We start from the raw sequence: 21,071 nt of genomic DNA on the forward strand, positions 1-21,071 counted from the left end.
AAGGAAAAAAAAAAAAAAAAAAAAAAAAACAAAAGGTGAGCTACAACAACAAACCATGAGAGAGAATCTAACTCAATGGACTAAAAATAAATATCATCAATGGAACAACAGAAACCATCAGGACAAAACAAACACAAAACAAAAGGGTGGAGAGATACGAAGAGCCATGAGGGCATATTTTAATCACCTTTGTAAGAAATTTGTACCATCTCTATCTCATCAGGGATGTGAAAAACAAGGCTTGAAGTACCTCTCATATTTTTACCAAGAAAAAAATAAAAATAAAAAAACCTCATATTAGGGTATTGCATTTATTTTCTGCAAAAGCAAACAAGGAATAAGGTTTTTTTTTTTTCTTTTTCTTTTTATTATAAATTGATTGTTTAAGGAAAAAAAATAAAAAAATAAGGTCACTTGCACAATTTGCATTTGTATAACGAAGAAATAACCCACCGAATTCCCTCTATCTATCACAAATCTATATTCCTTACAATTTCATGCGGACTCGTCTTTAGGCAACCACACATATCAAGTTATCAACCCACTTGTGCTTTTGATAGTTAATGGAAGTCTCCTAAAGAAAAATATCATGATTACCTCTTTTTTTTATTATCTTCTTTTTTGGCATGTTAGAGGTTTGTACTTCTCCTTTACATTTTCATATTGTTTTAAGTTCTTTTTTAGATTCCAACTCATCATTATCTTGTTCGCTTAAAATAATATGCCTTTTTAAATAAATAAAAAAAAAGTCTTTGTTCTCTAACAAGGTGACAATCTAATGTCTCAGGTCCGGGGTGCTCTTCTGTGGGATACGGAGCAACACAGGAGATCGGTCCTTTCACTGTTGATACTGATGGAAGTGGGCTGAAATTGAATCCTTACTCATGGAACAGAGGTTTTGAAATCTTTGACACTTTCTGTGTATACACATATGCACATGCATCCATTCCAACAAAATTTACACCTAAATTCACGAATATTTACATTTACAAGGATAAAAATTTTCTTGTAGCACGAAATTTCCTGCTTCCTATGGTTACAGGTGCTGATATGGAATCCTTTTCTGATAAAAAGTAGTATTTTGAAAAATATTAAAATCTAAGGAGGTATTTATCAAGCCACGTAAGGGGAGAGCGGATCAAGTCCTCGTATGAGAATCATTCTTGTACGATGTTTGATTTACACATGAATTTCAATCAAAATAAAAACCAATTAAAAGAAGAGAGAGATTAAGTGGAATCCATGTGTATAAATCAAATACCACACGAGAATCATTCACGTACGAGGACTTGATCCTCACTCACATAAGGGTAGGGTATTATTCCGATGCCTGGAGAGAAAACTTTCATGCTCCCTGATTGCAGGGGGAAATTTCTGAAACAAGGGGAACGGTCTTAATATTGAAGTATATATCAGGAGAGGTAAATGTAAAATTGCTTTTCGTTGATGACAAAGTTTCCCTTGACCAGCGAGGTTCACCCTACCATCCGAGGGTTGGAGATCCCGCCTTCTACCCAGTGACCCAGACGGTGAGTGGTGAACAGATCACTGTGACCCTAGGAAAATTAGGTCCTTTAGTTGAGAACATAACAAACAAGTATATAAATTGATGTTATGTTCACGATGTTGCAGAAGCCAACATGTTATTCTTGGAATCTCCAGCTGGAGTTGGCTTTTCATACTCAAATACAACCACTGATTATGATACTCTCGGAGATAGCGTTACAGGTGAGTTTGGTGCATATCCAAGTCAATGGTTTTGAACATCATACCTGGTAGAGTATTCCGACTACCCAGTACATGTGTTTATCTTTATCCTTTGTTCCTATTCTAGCACAGGCATATATGTACTACAAAAGCATAAGGAAATCTCTGAACACATGTTTCAAGGCAACACAGACTATGTTGTGACTTGTGAAGGTGAAGTGGAATCTCAGCCATGCGGCTGGATAGCTTTACTTGGACGCTTCATCCGAAACCTCAGGCTTTCAGACCTGTTGTGATGATATTCAGCCATGATGAGTACTGCGCGTGCTCAAATTGGCTGTGTTGCCCACTATTCACTGTAGACTGCACCTTTCTATTTAAATGAGCAGGGGAAAAATGTCCCCAAGTGTGATGTGCAAGAAGGCTATTGGACCTAAATTATCGGCTCCTCTCCAATTACTACTCCCTTCAACTATATATTCTAGATCCTCGGCAGCTTAGCATCAGGTGCAGTGAGCATCTAGCGTCTGAGAGCACATGGGGCAAGTATCCAAAGTGGTTCCCAACCTTCGGATACTCATTGCACCTGATATAGTGCTCTAGAGGATCTCGAGGCTTTTCAAACCAGTGTTCAATCAGACATAGGCATGTATCTCAAAACATTGGGTATATAGCCCCTAGGTGGTTGGCACGCAACCCATTGTGTGATTGGAGAAGGTCCAAATACTAAATTATCTTATGAAATGAGGTGCAATTTGGACCAATTTGGGGCAGCCTTGTGGAGAATCATAATTCATAATAGAGAACTATGAAGAGAAAATTATGTCTTTGACCCTCCCTAGGAGCCTCCAAGTGGTGTGTGCCAAGAGGTTGACAGCTCCTCCATCGCCTATTTTGAAGGGAATTTAGAATATTTGCCTCATGAAGCTAGTGTGGATCGGCGAGATAAGGAATTTTTGGATTTAACTCTTCTTCAATGATTGCTCTCTTCAATCACCCTCCAAACAGGTACAGGCAAGCAACCCTAAGTGGTTGGTACGCAACTTCAAACATGCATGTGTCTGATGGTTGGGAAGATCCGGATCCAAAATTTTCATTCCCTCATAATATTGAATGTCATCCTTCTTCTTCCTCCTTTTCTCCTTGCCTTAATCCTGAGAAAGTGGGTTATAGTATTTTCACAATGGTTTCAAGTATCGAAATTGTATCGTCTGTGTCGGATTGGTATTGGCTGAGACCGATCCCGATCCTTGACCAATTTGGATCGGTTATCCATTTCAAGTGTAAAACAGTAAAAAAAAAAATTGTACCTTTTAAGAAAAACAAGGACAAAACCATCCAATACATGCCAAATCCATACATGATCTTCACGGTGAGAGTCACTACATTAGGTTCAACCCATATTATTTGAATTAACAGATTGGAATACTTAATGTTTTCCGGATCCATATTTTTATCTTTGTAATCCCTGTTCTTTTCTGCGTTTGCATGTTTTGATTGGGGTCATCCCCTTAGTTAGCTTACTTGATTGTTGCGTTGTATTGCGGTTCTTCTTGCTTTAATATATTTTTCATTCACCTAAAAAGAAAAAATTTGAGTCAAATTGATCTTCTTCTTATTCGTCTCTACTGGTTTGCTTCTATTGAACTCATGTTATTAGCGAAGGATACATATATTTTCCTGCACAAGTGGTTCAATAAATTCCCGACGTATAGACACCGGAGTTTTTACATTGCAGGGGAGAGCTATGCAGGTATCTATCCACCTTCTTAACCCTGATTCTATTCATTTTAATTATTTAGTACATCAGGATTGATCGTCTCTTTTACACGTACCTGATGAACAGGAAAATACGTTCCTGAGCTGGCTGAGCTCATATATGATATGAACAAGCATCCTTCTCTACATATTAATCTCAAGGGTTTCTTGGTAATGATATTTACTTGATGATAGAAAAATTTAGTGAATTGTTAACCATGGTGTGCCAAACTATTATGGTTTTGTGAAAAATACAGTTGGGTAATCCAGAAACATCGGATGCTGATGATTGGCGAGGTATGGTGGACTATGCTTGGAGCCATGCAGTGATATCAGATGAAACTCACAAAATTATCAAGGAGAGCTGCAATTTTGACAAGGGTGATCCATGGAGCAATGATAGTTGCAGCCAGGCTGTGGATGAATTACTTAATCAATATAAAGAGATTGATATATATAGCCTCTATACCTCTGTCTGCACCAACTCAACTAGCTCAAATGATGGATCAATGCAAGTTATGTACAACTCCAAGTCTAAGATGGTCAGTTCATTTCCTTATCTTTTTTTTTCTTCTTATAATGATTATCATTTTATTGTAAACTGTTAGGAAGGGCAACCTAAATGAACACCCCCACAACTTCCCTGCCCTAAAATCTCTAACTGTTAGGGAAGAACAATGTAAATGTATACACTGACGAGGATTGAATCAATCTGTACCAATTTCGATCTGAATTGGCTGAAATGGGCGTGGGAATTGGCCGGATCATAGTTGATTCTGACCCAAATCTTCTAGTTTAACCAATCCAATTGGGATGGAGACTGTAGTTGTCTGCTTATCAAAAATATTTACTCACTGCTCTGATTATGAAATTTCTTACTTAGATGCCAAGGATCATGGGTGGTTATGATCCCTGCCTCGATGACTACGCAAAGACTTTCTACAACAGACCCGATGTCCAGAAGGCCCTCCATGTTAGTGATGATCTTCACCTCAAGAACTGGAGCATCTGCAAGTCTCTCTCTCTCTCTCTCTCTCTCTCTCTCTCTCTCTCTCTCTCTCTCTAATCACTGCCTGAAAAATGTGGCCGTCAAAGCTCATTCATTGATGATTATTCCAAATTAGAATCAATGATAAGTTCCCAAAGGATTATAAGTGAAACTATTTGTGGTCTGTCTTTGGATGCAGTTACAAAATATTTCGCGAATGGTCAGAGTCAAGACCTTCCATCGTTCCTATATACAAGAAGCTAATTGCGGCAGGACTTAGGATTTGGGTGTACAGGTAGGGGACCATCACATCCAGTGATCCACATACCAAGGGAGCCCATTGAGTAACAAATTTGTGTTAATGGATTGTAGGTGAATTTATCTGTTGAACCTCATGAGTCATTATTTCTTTCTTTTTCATCAGTGGGGACACCGATGGAAGAGTTCCTGTTCTGTCCACAAGATACAGCTTGGGTGCTTTAGAACTACCTATCACTAGAGCCTGGAGGCCTTGGTACCACCAGAAGCAGGTAATGAAGGAAAATTTTTGCTGCTATCCCCGTTGCAGGAACTTATTTTCCCGTTATCTCCGCTCGTAGCCAAAAAAATTGAATAATTCACTTTTCCTTTGGATTCACAAATACCATTCTAAATTTCAATTCAGTTCCTACAACTTGGGTAGCGGCGAAATTTCATCAGGTGATTTAAATATATCATTATTTTACCGCGGGTTGAAAGCTCATCAGTAGTAATGTGGGTTGGTGTGGAATGAATCAGGTGGGCGGGTGGTTCCAAGAGTATGAAGGGCTCACATTTGCAACATTTAGAGGAGCTGGACATGCGGTGCCCACTTTCAAACCCAGTGAGTCTCTAGCCCTCTTTGCATCCTTTCTTGCCGGAGAATCTATGCCGTCGGAACGATAAAAAATTTTCAATAGCTGGTCGGCCTTGCAGTACTTGTGATCATCTTGAATCTAACTACTCTACTTACTATATCAGATGTAACTGGTAACATGGATGTGAATGAAGAAATCTTTAGTATTGTACGTGTGGTAAATAAAAAGAATGGATCTCCATTTTCAGTTCATAAATAAAATAGTTTGAACAATTTAAATTGCAACCTGCCTTTGTTAAGAAAACTCATCCATGCATCTCATTTGATTAAATACAACAACTCAGATTTTATCCTAACTAAATGGGGTTGGCTACATATATCCTTGTCTTCCAATCAAGTCTATTCATTTTCATCTTGATTGCATCTCATTTGATTCAATATAGAATATAAAAGAGGGGGAGGAGGGGGAAGAAGGGGGGGGGGGGGCATCTTGCTCTACCAGCTGAACCCATAATGGCACAAAATCTCCACAATGGTTAGTTAAGCACAGAAAAATATTAAAAAAAGGGGGCAGAGGGGAAGAACGCGCCCTGATTGCATGGCTCTTGCATCAGTGCATAGAAATGAGGGAGCATACGAGGGCATCAACAAAGGTGAGATTTTGGGTTTCACAGGTGTGGGGGTGTAATTTCACTGCCCTTTTGTCTGAGCGCAAGGGGGGCACGGCCAAGGAGCGTTTATTTTCCAAAAAAAATTGAGATTGGGGTTGCTCTCAATAATTTGAAGAGGAGTTACTGCATCAAGAGTTCATAAAACCTCATGCCACAATGGGTCATTATGTTGTTTTTCAAGTAATGTTTCTTGAGGATACCAAAAACAAGGCTATGGGAATTGAATTGGTGGTCCCGACCCGTCTTACCACCACATCATTTGGACTTGCTAAGTTGAACCGCTTGATCCCGACAAAACTTGAATCCTACATTTGAATTTGGAAGAACTGATGCCCTTCCCCCAGCATCTTTAGTTCCCTTTATCAGAGTGTCTAATAGTCCCTCCAGCTTCTTCCTCATACTTGAAATCACCAAAGAAAATGAATTTTAGGGACGTCGATTTCAGGCCTGGCCCAGCAAGTCGATCAAATCCGATCATTCAAAGACTGAATTGGCCTGACTCAATTAATAAATGTGTCGGGCTTAATACAACAAATTCTGACAGGCTCAATCCACTAAGTAGGGGCCCAAGTGCTCATTGAGACTTGGACACACAAGTGATCAACAAAGAGCACTGGGTTGAATCGGCGTAGAAACCCTCCAATGCTTAAGTCATGAATAAGCAATAGGTAATCTCCAATTTTCTTTTTCTCAAAAGTCCATCCCCTTTTTAGGGGCTTACGTCGCGTATTTATAGGTGAGGATCAGACTACTTGCTCCATGTATAACGTAGGACAGAGTACGAGATGGGGTTTCTTCCTTAATTCTTGGAACTTGGGATCCTGGGAGAGGATCTATTATAGATTCCTTGCTGTTAGTATGGATGAAGATTCTTATCTAGAGCATATTCCTCACATAATGAGTCCTTCCTGAAGAAACTCTCTCGTATGGATAAGATCCATAGATTCAGGGAGGAATGCACCCTGCTGAGTTGGCAGTGCGAGATGCCTTTGACTTTCACCAAATGCGGTAAAGTCTAGGAAGTAAATTCGTACAAGGGTTGAGTGGGGGATCAGTCAAATGACAACCGAGTTGGGAGTTTGGATGGACAAGAATTGATCTAGAGGCTTGATGAGTCGAAGGTTGAGCAGTGAGCTCATCCTAACTATGACCGAGCTGGAGGTTTGGTGGGACAAAGGCCAAGCTGTGAGCACATCCAAACCATGACCGAGCTGGAGGCTCTGTGGGATAAAGGCCTATATGTGCTTGCCCTAACCACTGTTAGTTAAAACACGTTTTAAAAGATTTAAAATGCAGTTGCATTTTTTTGCCATTTAAACGCGTATCCATTTTTTAAGGGTAAAATAAGAATTTTATTAAAAAAAAAAAACCTATTAGTAAAAGTGAAGAGTGAAGACAATATGGTACTTGGTTTTTGGTTTTCCATACTATCTATAGGAAAAAATTCTCATCTTCTTATAACCTATTGAGTAAGGAGAAGCTAAAGATAGCAACATCTCATTTTCTTGTAGCCCATTGGGCTATTTTATCTTGGGACTCCCAGAGCTTTTGGAACATTAGATGCATGTATACAAGGTAATAATCTCTCAAATTGCATGAGTACACTACCATTTTTTTGGTTTCATTTTTTTGAAAACTACACGTTTAATACTCGTACCGTTCGTTTTTGTCCGTTTGCCGTTTCTTGTTTTTTTGACTTTTTTTGACCGTACCGTTCATCGTTTTTATCTGTTTAAAACTCGTACCATACATTTCTGTTTTTTTTTTTTTTTTCCGTTCCCGTTTTAACTAACAGTGGTCCTAACCATGACCAAGCATGAGGCTCAGTGGGACAAAGGTCGAGCCTTGAGCACATCCTAACCATAACCGAGCTGGAGGCTTCGTGGGACAAAGGCCGAGCTGTGAGATCGTCCAAACCATGACCGAGCTAGAGTGAAGTTTTGGCTGGTTTCGAGGCTAGTACATATTTGGGCTCATCATAGGCCCCCCAACCCTAGTGATCTGGGTCGGATTGCTAGAGCTGTGATATTCGGGTCGGATTTTGGGAACTGAAGACAACATTTATGGCCGACACTAATGCACCATAATCTCAGGGCATGAAAAACCCTCTGAGGTCACCACGTGTTTCACACAATAGTCATGCATTGAGAATGCAAACCGCCCATCGATCCCTTCTGTTGGTTTGATTGAATCTGGGCCATTGGTTGCATCGTCCTTCTTCCTATACATAGACGAAAGCTCCAGACTTTATTTCCATCACGAATCCCGTTGGTGCTTGGCTCATCTCCCCAGTTGCTTTGCTCGACAATCTGCAGTAACCACTAGCTCGATCTCACCAACATCTTTCGTTCCATTCTTCTTCTCTTCCAAACAGTAAGATATATTTATTTTTAAGTTATGGCTCGCACTCGTTCCTATCACATGAAGAATTGGTCCAATTCATTTGGACTGACTATAGATATGACTCCGCCTGCACCACTTCCGAAGGAGTAGGATTTTCTTAAGGTTTCTAGTTCTTTTGATGTCTTTACATTTAGGTTTTCAATTGTTTAGTTGTCAAAACTTTTTCTGCTTATTTGTCTTGTTTCTCTCTTTCTTTACGTTCCTAAATTGTAAAAGCTTATGTTCTTAATGAATTATTAGAATTTTGATTTTTGCACCTAACAATTCTCCTATGTTGTGTATTAAGGTTTATGTATTTGTCTTTAAATTTTTATTTCGATCCTATTCACTAGTTTTTCTAAAGTCTTTATATCATTGTGAGTCAAAGTAGAGCATCATGATCTGATACCACACTTGTCGCAACCCACCTTCACCAAGGTAAAGGCATGTGACTTATTAGACATACCCTGATGTCCAATCAATCCTCCATGATCTACGATGCTGTACTTTAACATCGCAATTAAACAAGATCATCTAAATAATCACATAATAGGAGATTATAGCCATATTACAACTGGTGAACATCTAAGTAATATTGATTATATACATGGTGTTGCTCAGAATGCAAAGTGAAATATTTACAACGCTCTCTGTAGTACATCTCATATACGCAAAAAGAATAAAAACAAAAAATGATCTCAATCATCTTCATGGTGCTTCATAAGCACAATCATCACATATGCAAACCTAATCATATTCCTCAAACTCCTGAATTTACAACTCATCAGCCACAGTAGTCGGTGTCTTACGACATGCTATTGCCTAAGAACCTATATCACCATCTAAAAGGAAACATAACCCTGTGGTGAGCGTCACTAATCCAAGTGAGGGTACGAGCATACAAGCAAACTCATCCAAAATGATGCAATGCACGAACAACCAAGGTTGTCATGATGCTAACATGTATTCATTTTATTATACACCTAAATAATAGTACTAAGTTTGAAGATGGTAGCAGTGCCGCTGCAATATAGGTGGTATCCCGGGTCTCGGAATGCGCCATCGGTCACCCAACGATACAAGCTAGTTGTGAGTTAGGAGCATATTGGCCCCTACATACGCACTTTGGTTATCCAGTAAACCCTATTAATAACCCCTCAATTTCTTCGGCACCGAAATTACTATTAGCCACATCAGGTTGTTATCCTAACCATATGCATACTAAGTGAGTGCACAGTCCATCAAAGATCAACAATTTCAACATGAAGACACGATGCCAAAATCCATCCTCAGCCACCCAGTGTTCCACCACAATCATCACACACAAATACTCTCTCTCTCTCTCTCTCTCTCTCTCACACACACACACACACATCCTCACACACACATCATACATTTCAAGAGAAACAATAATTAACATAAAAATAAAAAATCAACATGAACAAGCATGAAAATAAATAAATAAAGCATTCTGAAAAATAAACCACAACATCCACTCACTTTTTGTCCTGAATAGGTGATCAATTTCAACTTCGCCATACCGCGTAGCCTCACTGTTCGTTGGTTCTAATTAAGTCAATTAAAGTAGATTAGGCTGGTATTCATGTCATTAAATGGTCTTCTTAAAAGTCCACTCATTATCCAAAATAGCAATGAAATATGTGTTTAGTGAGGTCACCGATTGATGGCACTGGTGGATGGCAGCCCACCAGAGGGGTAACCAACCGGTGAACTAAAGGCTGTAGATCTGATAATTTACCCACCGGCGGATGGTCACCGGCTAGTGTTGGTCCACCAGTGATCATCGACTGGTGCGTTCTGGAAGTGGGATCTCCGCCCAGAATTCATTCTCAAAACTGTAGGACCATTTTTGGTGCCTATGGTCTAGTAAAATCATCATTGCATGCAGATGATCTTACCATCATCCACAATTTCCCTAGTTTAAGTGATTTTCCCTGATTTGGGAGCTTGGCTCACCTTAGGTTGCATGCATGCAACTCAACTGATCAATTACTCACAGACAAACACATAAAGTACACCTATGGACCATGGATTACAGTAAGAGTTGTCCTATAGTCCAAGTTGTGTTCTGATATGAAATTGGGAGAAAGAAGAAAAGATATTTAAATTGAGATACTCCAATTTCTTTTACATGGCTCTAAATCCCAACTTAGGGATATATTCCATAACCAATTCCCAACCCAATCCATAGACTTTGGTGGTAATTCAGTTAAGCCCTTGATCCCTTACTGGTCTAAACAGGATTATGAGATGAGAGCTGAGTGTGATCAACCAGTGAGTTTTGCTGAATACAATTTAACTGGAATTTCTCCAGTGTACTTGCCCGGCTAATCATGGGGTTTTGTGTGAGACTAAGTACACTGACTTAAGTATGTCTGATCTTCATAATTGTGTGGTTGTTATTAAAGTTAGAACACTTACCCAGGTTTCATCAAAGGCTTTAAACCCTTCCAGTTTAACCGGCAGGAACTACACTTATTATGCAACCCAATATCATTGGTACTGTTAATTCTCTGCGATTTATCTGTGGTTTACATCTTAAATAAAATTAGAGAACGGGTGTAACAAAATGAGAAATCAAAAGCAAGGAACTCGGAGGCATTGTGTGAGTTGTTGGATGAAAAACCAAATTCCTCCTTGATTCTTAACCCAAAGGTATAGCACAACAACTCTGTTCCTCTGATCCAGGTACAATATTGCAGCATTTCCAGATACTGACTTAGTGACATTCCATTGTTAATCTTTGTCAGGAATAGATGAGATGGGAACAACAATTGGTTGATCTCAAGTTTTATGCTACTGTTAAATAATTCATGGTTTACCATGAATTCCTTTAAAGCAGGACGAGTCAAAACATCCCTCCCATCAGAACTTGTATATCTATCTTGTGCTACTGCTTTTGGTTTTTTCGAAATGTAACCCTTGAGCCTCAAGTGTTGTTCAGAACTTGGAAAAACAGGGATACTATTGGCAGGCTCATGTCTTGTCACTGTTTGGCCCTTGTTTGGAAACACGATTGGACCCAATGTTGAGGTCTTCTTTTTATTCGCCTTTTACTTTTATAATTTAGTACGATTTGCAGTTACAAGTCATTAATGCCTTTCTAGCCCAAATGAGGAGAACCGAGATACTATCTTCTCAGCCGTGACTCTAGAGGAAATTTCACCATCTTATTGCAGCCACTGAGTGCTGGCATCTTTAAGGACCATTGCCAAAAGTAGCTGCACATGTTAGAATGTAACTGTGACGAGGAAGGTTAAAAATTTCCTTTTCTTTAATTGACGGATTTAGGTATGGATATTGTATGGCGGTGAGCGATATCGATAGGACATTGACCTTTCTTTGCTCGAAAAGTGGTTTTGTATTGGAATCAGACCGATATGGCGGCCGATCCATTTTATATCAGCTAGTACCGAGTCCAGAGTCTAGAGCCTAGAGCCTAGGGGTCCGTTATAGGACTCAGCTAACTTGGGGATCACCTCATGGCCACAAGAGTGCATGAAATGAAGAAAGATGATGTACCATTGTGTTCATTATATCTTCTCAGAGGCTCAGTCCCAAAATAATAAGGGAAAAATCTCTTCGAACATGAGGTTTTCCCTATGTACCTACTCACAACAGTTTTTTATCTTCTTATTTTCTCTCTTCGGAAAAATAAATAAAAAAATACCCATGCATCCAGGCATAGGCAACGTCTCATGTTCAGAGAACCCTCGCCCAAAATAATTGGAAAGTGAAAAAATATTAATGCAATTTAAGGTTCTAAAATGGTACAATTTCCATTGATCACCAATAATCCATGCACGAACACTTTCCAGTTTTAAAATGATGAAACCGCCGATTATCTCTAACAATTATCTCGCGATCATAGATTTTAGAGGCCAGTTTCATGAAAACATGACAGTCACTACACATCCTAAGATTCTTAACTATATGAAGTGGAGTTCCTTTTGCAGTGTCGCAGAGACCAAATGCAATGGCTAACTTCTCACTGTGATGTGAGATGGCAAATTCCTTCTCCTGATCATCTATATCGAACAGCACCAGCTGCTTCTCAGGTGCATAGCCAACTGACCTGAACTTCTCGCTCATTTCACACAACATGGTGTTTACCTCTTCTAACCTTGGATGTGATCTGTCTCCCACAAGGAACACATGAACAACACCCCCTGACTCGATCAAACTGAAACCAGGTTCCTTGCTCACTCCCCCATCACTCATCATCTTCCTCATTGCAACTGCATCATTCAATCGACCAGCTGAATCATATATGCTTGACAAAAGCACATAAGCACTACTATCATCGGGGCAGAGCTCAATTAAATGGCGAGCTGCAAATTCACCAATCTCGACATTACCATGTGTCTTACAAGCCCCAAGTAGTGATTTCCATAATACAGCATCAGGCTTCATGTGCATTTTGCTGCATATAAATGTCTTTGCCTCTTCAAGCTGTCCAACGCGGCTCAGAAGATCAACAATGCATCCATAATGTTGGATTTTTGGTGTCATTTTATATATATCTTTCATGGCAGCAAAGAAGCTGAGACCATCATCCACTAGCCCTGAGTGACTGCAAGCATTGAGGATAGACGCAAGTGTCACCTCATCAAATTCTGAATTTTCTGCTCGCATCTGAGAAAATAATTCGATGGCATCCTTTCCCTGGCCATGGATAGCAAGCCCATTAATCATGGCATTCCATAACTCAACGGTTCTTTCTTCAGCCATGGAAAAGACCTGTAGGGCAAGCTCTACACACCCACATTTTGAGTACATATCTACAAGTGCAGAGGCAAGAGTTGCACTCACTCTAATTCTCTTTCTAATTGCATAAGCATGAAGCCATTTTCCAAGACCAAGAGTTCCCAATTGTGCAACAGTGGCAATAAGAGTGATGATAGTAACAACATCAGGTTCGACGTTCTCCAATTGCAAAATTTGAAAAATATCCAAGGCCTCTTCAAACCTTTTATGTCGGACTAACCCCGCCAACAACGGATTCCAAGAAGCCACATTGTCTCGAGATTGGTTTGTTTTGAGCACTTGAAAAGCATGATCCAAGCAATCACACTTGCAATACATATCCACAAGAGCTGACGATAATAGACCATCCAACTCAATTCCTGTTCGGAGAATCAAGGAATGAACACATCTACCCCGAAGTGCACAACCCAACTCGGCAATTGCTGGAAGAACGCTCAAAAAGCTCACCTTATTTGGCATAACTAAAGCCTCTGTTAGAACTTTCTGAAATATCTTAAACGCCTCCTCAGGCAAATCATTTCGGGCAAAGGAAGAAATCAAAGAATTCCAAGAGGCAATATCGTGTTCGGGCATTTTATCAAACATCTCGCGTGCAGCCTCAAGATTCCCCTGTTTCCCATACCCAGTGATCATAACGTTCCAAGACACCACATTTCTCTCCCTCATCGAATTGAATAGCTCTTTAGCATCGTCCATCTTTCCCAGTTTTGCATACCCATCAACCAAGGTGGTCCAAGAAACCACATCTCGGTGAGGAACTCCATCGAACAACTTCTGTGCATCATCCAGAGCACCATTAGCAGCGTAGAGACGAATAAGTGAATTGAGATAGTAGATGTTCGGCGAAGGACCAGATTTAACAATGTAGGAATGAAGTTGCTTAGCCTCTTCGACAGAGTATCGCTTTGATCGAGCTTGTTGAAGAAGCGATATTGCTTGGGGTCGATCCTCAACCACTAAAGGTGCTAAGCTAGTGAGGTTTTCTGTGCGTGCGTTTGAGACATGAAGACAAGAAGTGCGTGCGTTGAGGAGGTAACTTGAGATGAGCACCATGAGCTGCTATGGCGGAGAAAGGTTGACTCTTCAGTTTTCTCGATTTCACGGGGTTTGCGGTAATCTTTTTTTTTTAGTTAGTGTTGGATTGTAATCTTAATCCAATCCAATATTATCTTAATCTGAAGTGGGACCCAACAAATAAAATGAACGGAAGATGACAGTTTTGACCTTCTGGGTCATTTGAGATGTTTCAGAAAACCACCAGTACACTGTCATGAAAGAGAACCGAGATATATATTTGAGGCAACGATCCCGGACAGGGAAAGAGGAACCCTAGATCTGGGAAGTTTGGGCATTCACCTGGAACCCTAGATATCTCAAATCCTTCGAGGATTAATTAATGGCGAAACTGGAATCCAACGAGAATCGAAAGAAGAGGAACCACGGCTCTACTAATTTCTTCGTCTTCGTTGATTACGTGCTGCTACTCATATTCTTAGGATTCCTCTGTTTTTTTCTCCTTAAGATGGTAGGGATCTGATCTCAACAGAGAAGAAGATAAACAATGAGAGAGAGAGAGAGAGAGAGAGAGAGAGAGAGAGAGAGAGGTGAGTGGGCTTTCCCCCTTCGTCTTGAATGGTGCTGAAAATCTCGTTTTTCCTTTGCCTTCTTACAATTGTTCCTACTATTTCTTTTTGCGTTTATCCAAAGAATGCCCAATGATGCTGGGTTATTATTTCTGTTTTTTCTGATATGAGAAAGAAAAAATGTTTTTTCACAATAAAAAAGAAAGTTAAAATGTTTAGAGCCTTCGATAGTATTCTAAGAAAATCTGTCCTGCAAACCAGAATCCGTATTCCATCTTCAAACCAAAATTACATTCTAATATTTACATGTGACGTGACAGATAATCAATACTTATTCTTATAAAGAAAGTGTATGCATTTGTTATTGAGAAAGATCTATACAATATAAGACAATAATTACTTTCACCGTCGGACAGCCAATAATCTTTTGTAACTTGTAAATTCGATATACATTTTTTTTTTTTTTTTTTTTTTAACATCTATTTGATACTTGAAATTTCATTATTTTGGTTTGCAGTCAGGGATACGCATACTTGTTGCGACACGTCCATTCCCTTGCGCATGAGTTACGTGTCGGATCTAGATTCCCCTCTAGTGTGTTAGTACGGAAACTAGTAGGACTCTCGCGGCGAGCAACCTGGTGTGATACCCAAGTTTGCCACAAGGCCCACAACTCATTTTTTTACTGTTCAAAAAGGAATTGGAAGTGAGGAGCACATCTGAAGGTTGGTTGGCAGTGGTGGAGTGTTTGGAAGCCAAGTATGATCCCATTTGTCAGTACACCTCCTGTAAAATTTGTTGAAAAACCTTCTATGAGCATTGGGATCGAAGGTAAGAAGGCATGGTATACTGTTTATAGGAGTTTGACACAAAGGGTGGACAATTGGGACAGTTAAGCAACCCACCGATAGGTCATCATTGGCTAGCTGATGGTGCTGTATTGGGAAACAAATTACATTTTTCCTCTATGGGGCCACTACCCTACAACAGAGGGCCTCAGACTTATCCAGTATGTATGGGTTTTCATGTTGTCTAAGATGTACCTAATAGCTTAGATTTCAGTAGGTCCGCCAATAAAATTAAAATTTAAAGTGTTTTTCAGTTTTACCTTGTTCAACCAAATAGGCCCTAAGGACCTTTTGTGCTGAACTATAAAATCAAGAATTCAGCTTTTGTTAATCATTTTACTGCCAAAATTCGGTTGGAGTAGCAAGGAGAGAAAGAGGAGAATAAGAATAAGGAAGAAGAAAAGAGAGTTGCCTTGGTCTTTTGGGATTCCCTAAGGTAAGCTACACATTAGGTAAGTTTCTTCTCTTAGGTTAAATTGGGCAGGGTTGCTGAAACTGTTAGTATCATGTTAGGAGTTGCATGTATGTGGGATTTGGGGTCAACAATAGCTTCCTAGAATTGCATATCAGCCCAAGTTGCTGAATTTGTCAGCTCAAAGTCGGGTTAGAGACCCAAACTCACTCTGACCCATCTCTGTGAGCCCTAGGAGTGTCAATTGATCGGTTCGATTTGGTTTCGGTCGAGTTGAATCAGTTACGGTCTAAGAATGAGGGAGACCAAAACCTATCCATTAAAGAACTTTGGTTTTTGGTTGGTTTCGGTTTCTGTTTTGGTCTGGTTTGGTTTCGATTTTTTTTTCGATTTTTCAATATCAGGTTAATACTGGTTTAGATTAGTTTATTATTGAGCTTAAACCATAATGAAATCTTACATTCATAACTTATAGTGACAAGATTTGACGAAAAAAACACTTTAAATTTCTTATTAAATCATGGTTTTTCGTTGTAAGGGAAGTAATATTGAAACCCAATGGATAGCAAATTACTAAGAAGATAATTAACATTGAAATCACAAAATGAACTCTATTATCCAATCATTCATTTAACTATCCAACTAGTTTTGTATAGTGAACAAGGAAATCAATGGAAGAATTATTACAATTTACAAATCAATTTCTCTATCTATAATCTAATATCCAATGATTTGTAATAATTCCCCTTACAATAAAAAAATTTCTCACTAATATTTTAAAAAGTGGATAGTCAATTCACTAATTTATAATCTCATAATCATTTATTTTTTATCGATTTCATTCGGTTTGATTATTTGTCGGTTCGGTTCCAACATACCTTAGTCCAAGACCAATCAAATAAGGATCGGTTTGGTTTGATTCGGATTTTATTGGTCAGTTTTAGTCGGTCTTATCGGTTCGGGTTAGGTTTTGACACCCCTAGTGAACCCTAGAAATTAGAGTAAACATCATGCATGTTATGGATTTATAAATTGAAGATGGGATTTGAGACTTAGTTCAGCTACTAGTAAGAATTATTTACCAAGTTGATTTCTTGCTGAATTTTGAAGCTTGAATTGGGTAAATACCTCAATTTTTTCTCTAATCCCTCTAATTCTTCCAGATTGAGCTTAATTGGAGCTGGAGTATTATGGTCAATCCATGATTCCTAAAGCTCTCCAATTCCAGATAAGTGGGTATTGCTGTAGTAAAACCCAAACATGCAGTTATACGTGTGCAAGTTGTTGAGTTTTGAAATAGAATTGGAAAAATTTTCCCAAAGTTTCTCTAAATTTCTTTTATCTTCCCATCTGAACTTACTCGGAGCTGGAACATGGTCAATCCTTGCTTCCGAAAGTTGTCTAGCTCCACATAAGTGGTTAAAGTTGGGGGAAAGCTCTGGAACCCAATGACTCCAAATTGTTGAATTTTTGAAAATTTTGAAGAGTTTGTTGGGTTAAGTTATTGTCTACTGAATTAGGTGGATAAGTGGACCTTGAAATGAGGCTGAATAATCCATCGAATCAAAGGAATAGAAATATCACATTAATCAACATTTGGCTTAACCAAGCCTTTTCCAAAATAGCCCTTCTCAATGAATACACTATTCTTGGTCATAATCCATTTTTTAGACTCGAAGACCAGTTGAAAAATGCAGTTAGAACATATTAATCTACTCATTCAAAAGACGAGAAAGACTAGCTATACTTGAATTGATAGAAGAGGCGAGTAAATCAACAGACCTATTAAGAAAGAGGAGGGATCGAAGTCCCTAAGCCAAAACGAGAATCATCTATTTTCGTCTTTCTTTTGAGTAGGCTAGCGAATAGGGCTGTCGATCCAATAAGGAGTGGGCTTAAGCGAAGCGAAGCATGGCTTGCTTGTTCATAAAGGGCTGATGCGACAACACTTTCTCTTATGATAGAAAGGGAAAGCAGAAGTAGAAGCTGTGGGTCGTCCATTTAGTGAATGCATAAAAAGAGTGCCATCCAAGACAAAAGCTAATGAAAGACAACGAGCTCAATGAAACAAGTAGTCCATTATGATCGACTTCCTGCCTCCACGAAGGCCGACAACAAAGGCTGGAACAACATCATTTTGTCTTATCAAAACTTGATCAAGAAAAGAGTACCTATAATCACATTAAAACCATGAAAGCTAGTTGCTAAGAAAAAGGTAGAACCATGTAGGCTAGGATAGACTCCTCTCATTCTACTAAGACCATTGGCCAATAATGTGGTGCTTAGCCATAGTAGAGTGGCCACAGCAGAGAAGGTTGTAGTTGGGCAGGGAAAACTTGCAGACAACAGGCCACCGATGGATGCTTGCAGCTAGCCAGTGGCTCTATAGTTCACCTGCCGGTGGAGTGTCTATAGACCATTTTAGTACCTACTTTTGCAGTCGGAGCGCCACCCACTAGTGGGTCGTGTTACAAATCAGTAAACCTTATTTGGCTCTATAGGGTGGGTCAGTATGGGGCAACACTGAGGCTAGGAAAGTGGGGTGGTCTGTGTACAGGTTATTGCGGGTCTGTATAGTTCAGCATAGAGACTGTACAGTGTGTATGCTTAGGGTTACCCAAGTGTTACTGTATTTGACTATATTGTACACCATCAATTTAGGAACTTAAGCTATCAGATGAGGATACGAAATCATTCAAGGGGATCCATCATATAATGTGATTTGGGTACTGAGGCGAGTGGGTGTTGATTTGTTTTACAGAGTGTTTCCTCTTTTATTTTATATTTTGCATGCTCATGCACATTGATTTATTGATGTATCTTGTACTATATTTTCTATCTTGTGAACGTGATATTGTGAGATTGTGGAATTATTTTACATGTGAACTGTGAAGGTGAGAATGTGAGATGGGACATGGTGAGGCCGAAGGGGATTTTAGCATTATGTGCCCAGTGGTTGTGATTATCTTGTGTGATGGATGGTGGATGGACAACATAACTTAGACTACATTTGGGCTAGGATATCACAAACTCGGGTGCTACAACCCCTTATCAGTAGGGGTTATATAATAACTAATCCCAACTCATGGTTACCTGATCAACAATACACTTCTGAGGTATGACAGACTGTATCCAGTGGCGGATGCAACACTGTATGGCCTATTGTATGCATGAGTATTAGGATTACCAATATGATACCCTACTTTTAAAACTTGGTTTAATTACACAGTTGACTCGGTTTAACCATGCAGGACCTGAACCAGAGAGGGTTAAGGCGGGTTCCTTATGGACCATGATGGCAGGGGTGACTTTGAACACAGGTTGGCCAGATAAGTCTGAGTCAGTGCCAGAGGAAACGGGTACCCAAGCTGTGTAAATGCACGTATCATAAGGCCATGTACGGGTAATGCTGGTATGTAGTTGTATCCTAAAGTGTATACGAATAATATACCTTTTGCCGAGAATGAGATACATGCCGAGAGTCGAATTCCATCGAAATCTCACTTGTTGGCTAAGTTTCGACCAACAGGTGGGCGGTCACAGGCGGGCGAATCCGCCCACCTGAGTGACCCACCCATGTGGTTACTAAATATTCTATAAGTATAAATAGTACTTTTTGTGTTTCTCCTTTTCCCATTTAATGCATTAAGGAATTGGTGAGAAGAGTAAAGAGAAGAGAGAAAAGAAAGGAAGAAAAGAGAACGAAGAAGAAGAAAGAGAAAGAAAGAGGAGGAAAAAATGGTTTTAAGCAACGCCGAGGTTTGATCTTCTTATTCCGACACCGGAAAAGTGATCCCCAACACGAGATCTACGATTTGAGGTGAGCGAAGGCTATACTTCTTAAACTTTCACCAAACCCTAAGTGAAACCCTTGATTTGGGTAGAGTTCCTTGAGATCTTGTTAATCCCACTTGAGATGATAAATCTAAGGTTTGATAAATGGTCTATGTGTTGATTTTGAAGGTTTAAAGAAGTCTTTACAAGATTTAAGAAGCATTGGTGATTTCTTGAGCTAAGAGGTGATTTTGGGGTTTTGGAAGAGTTCTTGAGCAAAGAAGGTAAGATGGCTTTTCAATCCTTAAATCTAACTTAGATCTAGGTTATAATCATCTTATAAGACCTTAGATGTATGGAAAAGGTGATTGAAACTGTCCCATTTGGTTTCCCTAAGGTTAGGGAATGTTTCAAGGAAGAAGGTAGTTTTTCGCCCCCACAGGTGGGCTAGGACCAGCGGGCGAAGCCTCCCGCCTGAGGGGGCAGCACCTCGGTCCCCATCGGTGGGCGAGGACCGGTGGGCAAACCTGCCTGCCTGAGGGTGCCCACCGGTTGGACTGGTGGGCAAGCCTTGCCCGCCTGAGAAGACCGACGGGCAAGGACCGGTGGGCGAACCCACCCACCTGAGAAGACCGATGGGCAATCTCAAGTGGGCTGTCTGGCCCACCTGTTGGCCCCCCAACGTGATTTTTGTGTTCGAATGGGGCCAAAACAGATGGACAACCTTCTTTTATGATTTTAAACATGATTTAAACATCAAAACTCGCTAGTTTTGACCCCAAAGTGGCAAAATACTAACCCCATTCACTTATGATAAGTTTCACAAGAAACTTACGTTTCTCGCGTTGGATCTCACCCGTACCGAGCGTGAGTTTTTGTACACAAGTAAGTGGGGAGAGGACATTTGACTTTATTTTAAGGCTTGTTTTGCACCATTAAATTATGTCATCATGTAAATTATGTGTAGATTAGTCATCCTCGTATGCCATTCGTGAGCACTTACTTGTGCATTCTAAATTAATGATTTATGATGTGTGTGTTGTGCCTTACATTCTCAATGTAAATGATTGATGTGCTTATATGATGAATGGTTGGATTACTGTGCATGATGCATTATTAGGCTAGACGTCATAGTCGGCTTGGAAATAAGTGCATTGGTGGCCTGTGGTATAGGACACGACGGTACTATGCAATTATACTAGTCATATAGGAGCATGCGGTTTAGGATTTTCATTCCCCGTGCTATGACCCTTCCCAACAAGTGTTGAGGTGTTGGGTTATCACTTGGGGGGAAGTAGTGGTCGCGATTATCGGGTCACTGTGGC

General features: G+C 39.8%; 2 protein-coding genes across 6 annotated transcripts in view; one reads left to right on the plus strand and one right to left on the minus strand.

Annotated features, from left to right (window-relative positions):
* Nucleotides 1-5,573, plus strand: part of LOC122066450 (serine carboxypeptidase-like 31) — a 6,436-nt gene extending 863 nt beyond the window's left edge. The window contains exons 2-12 of one of the 5 annotated variants that reach the window (XM_042630252.1): nt 788-895; nt 1,470-1,529; nt 1,633-1,728; nt 3,368-3,460; nt 3,554-3,636; nt 3,723-4,007; nt 4,349-4,479; nt 4,653-4,748; nt 4,878-4,983; nt 5,118-5,152; nt 5,231-5,330. In XM_042630252.1, the coding sequence (XP_042486186.1) occupies nt 788-895; nt 1,470-1,529; nt 1,633-1,728; nt 3,368-3,460; nt 3,554-3,636; nt 3,723-4,007; nt 4,349-4,479; nt 4,653-4,748; nt 4,878-4,983; nt 5,118-5,135 (1,076 nt within the window). In that variant the 3' untranslated portion in view covers nt 5,136-5,152; nt 5,231-5,330. Of the gene's footprint in view, nt 1-787; nt 896-1,469; nt 1,530-1,632; nt 1,729-3,367; nt 3,461-3,553; nt 3,637-3,722; nt 4,008-4,348; nt 4,480-4,652; nt 4,749-4,877; nt 4,990-5,117; nt 5,153-5,230 lie in introns of those variants that run through there. The other 4 variants (XM_042630250.1, XM_042630251.1, XM_042630254.1 and 1 more) reach the window with 4 other exon arrangements.
* A 6,519-nt stretch (nt 5,574-12,092) lies between these two features.
* Nucleotides 12,093-15,835, minus strand: LOC122066449 (pentatricopeptide repeat-containing protein At1g08070, chloroplastic-like). The gene has a single exon (XM_042630249.1). The coding sequence runs from the start codon at nt 14,180-14,182 to the stop codon at nt 12,149-12,151; it is 2,034 nt and encodes a 677-aa protein (XP_042486183.1). The 5' UTR covers nt 14,183-15,835; the 3' UTR covers nt 12,093-12,148.
* Nucleotides 15,836-21,071: the final 5,236 nt, after the last annotated feature.

The sequence above is a fragment of the Macadamia integrifolia genome, unplaced genomic scaffold, assembly GCF_013358625.1.
Source record: "Macadamia integrifolia cultivar HAES 741 unplaced genomic scaffold, SCU_Mint_v3 scaffold2398, whole genome shotgun sequence".
NCBI classification, from domain to species: domain Eukaryota; kingdom Viridiplantae; phylum Streptophyta; class Magnoliopsida; order Proteales; family Proteaceae; genus Macadamia; species Macadamia integrifolia.

Coding starts and splice junctions, on each gene's coding strand:
- LOC122066449 (XM_042630249.1), bottom strand. CDS start 14,182: ATGGTGCTCATCTCAAGTTACCTCCTCAACGCACGCACTTCTTGTCTT.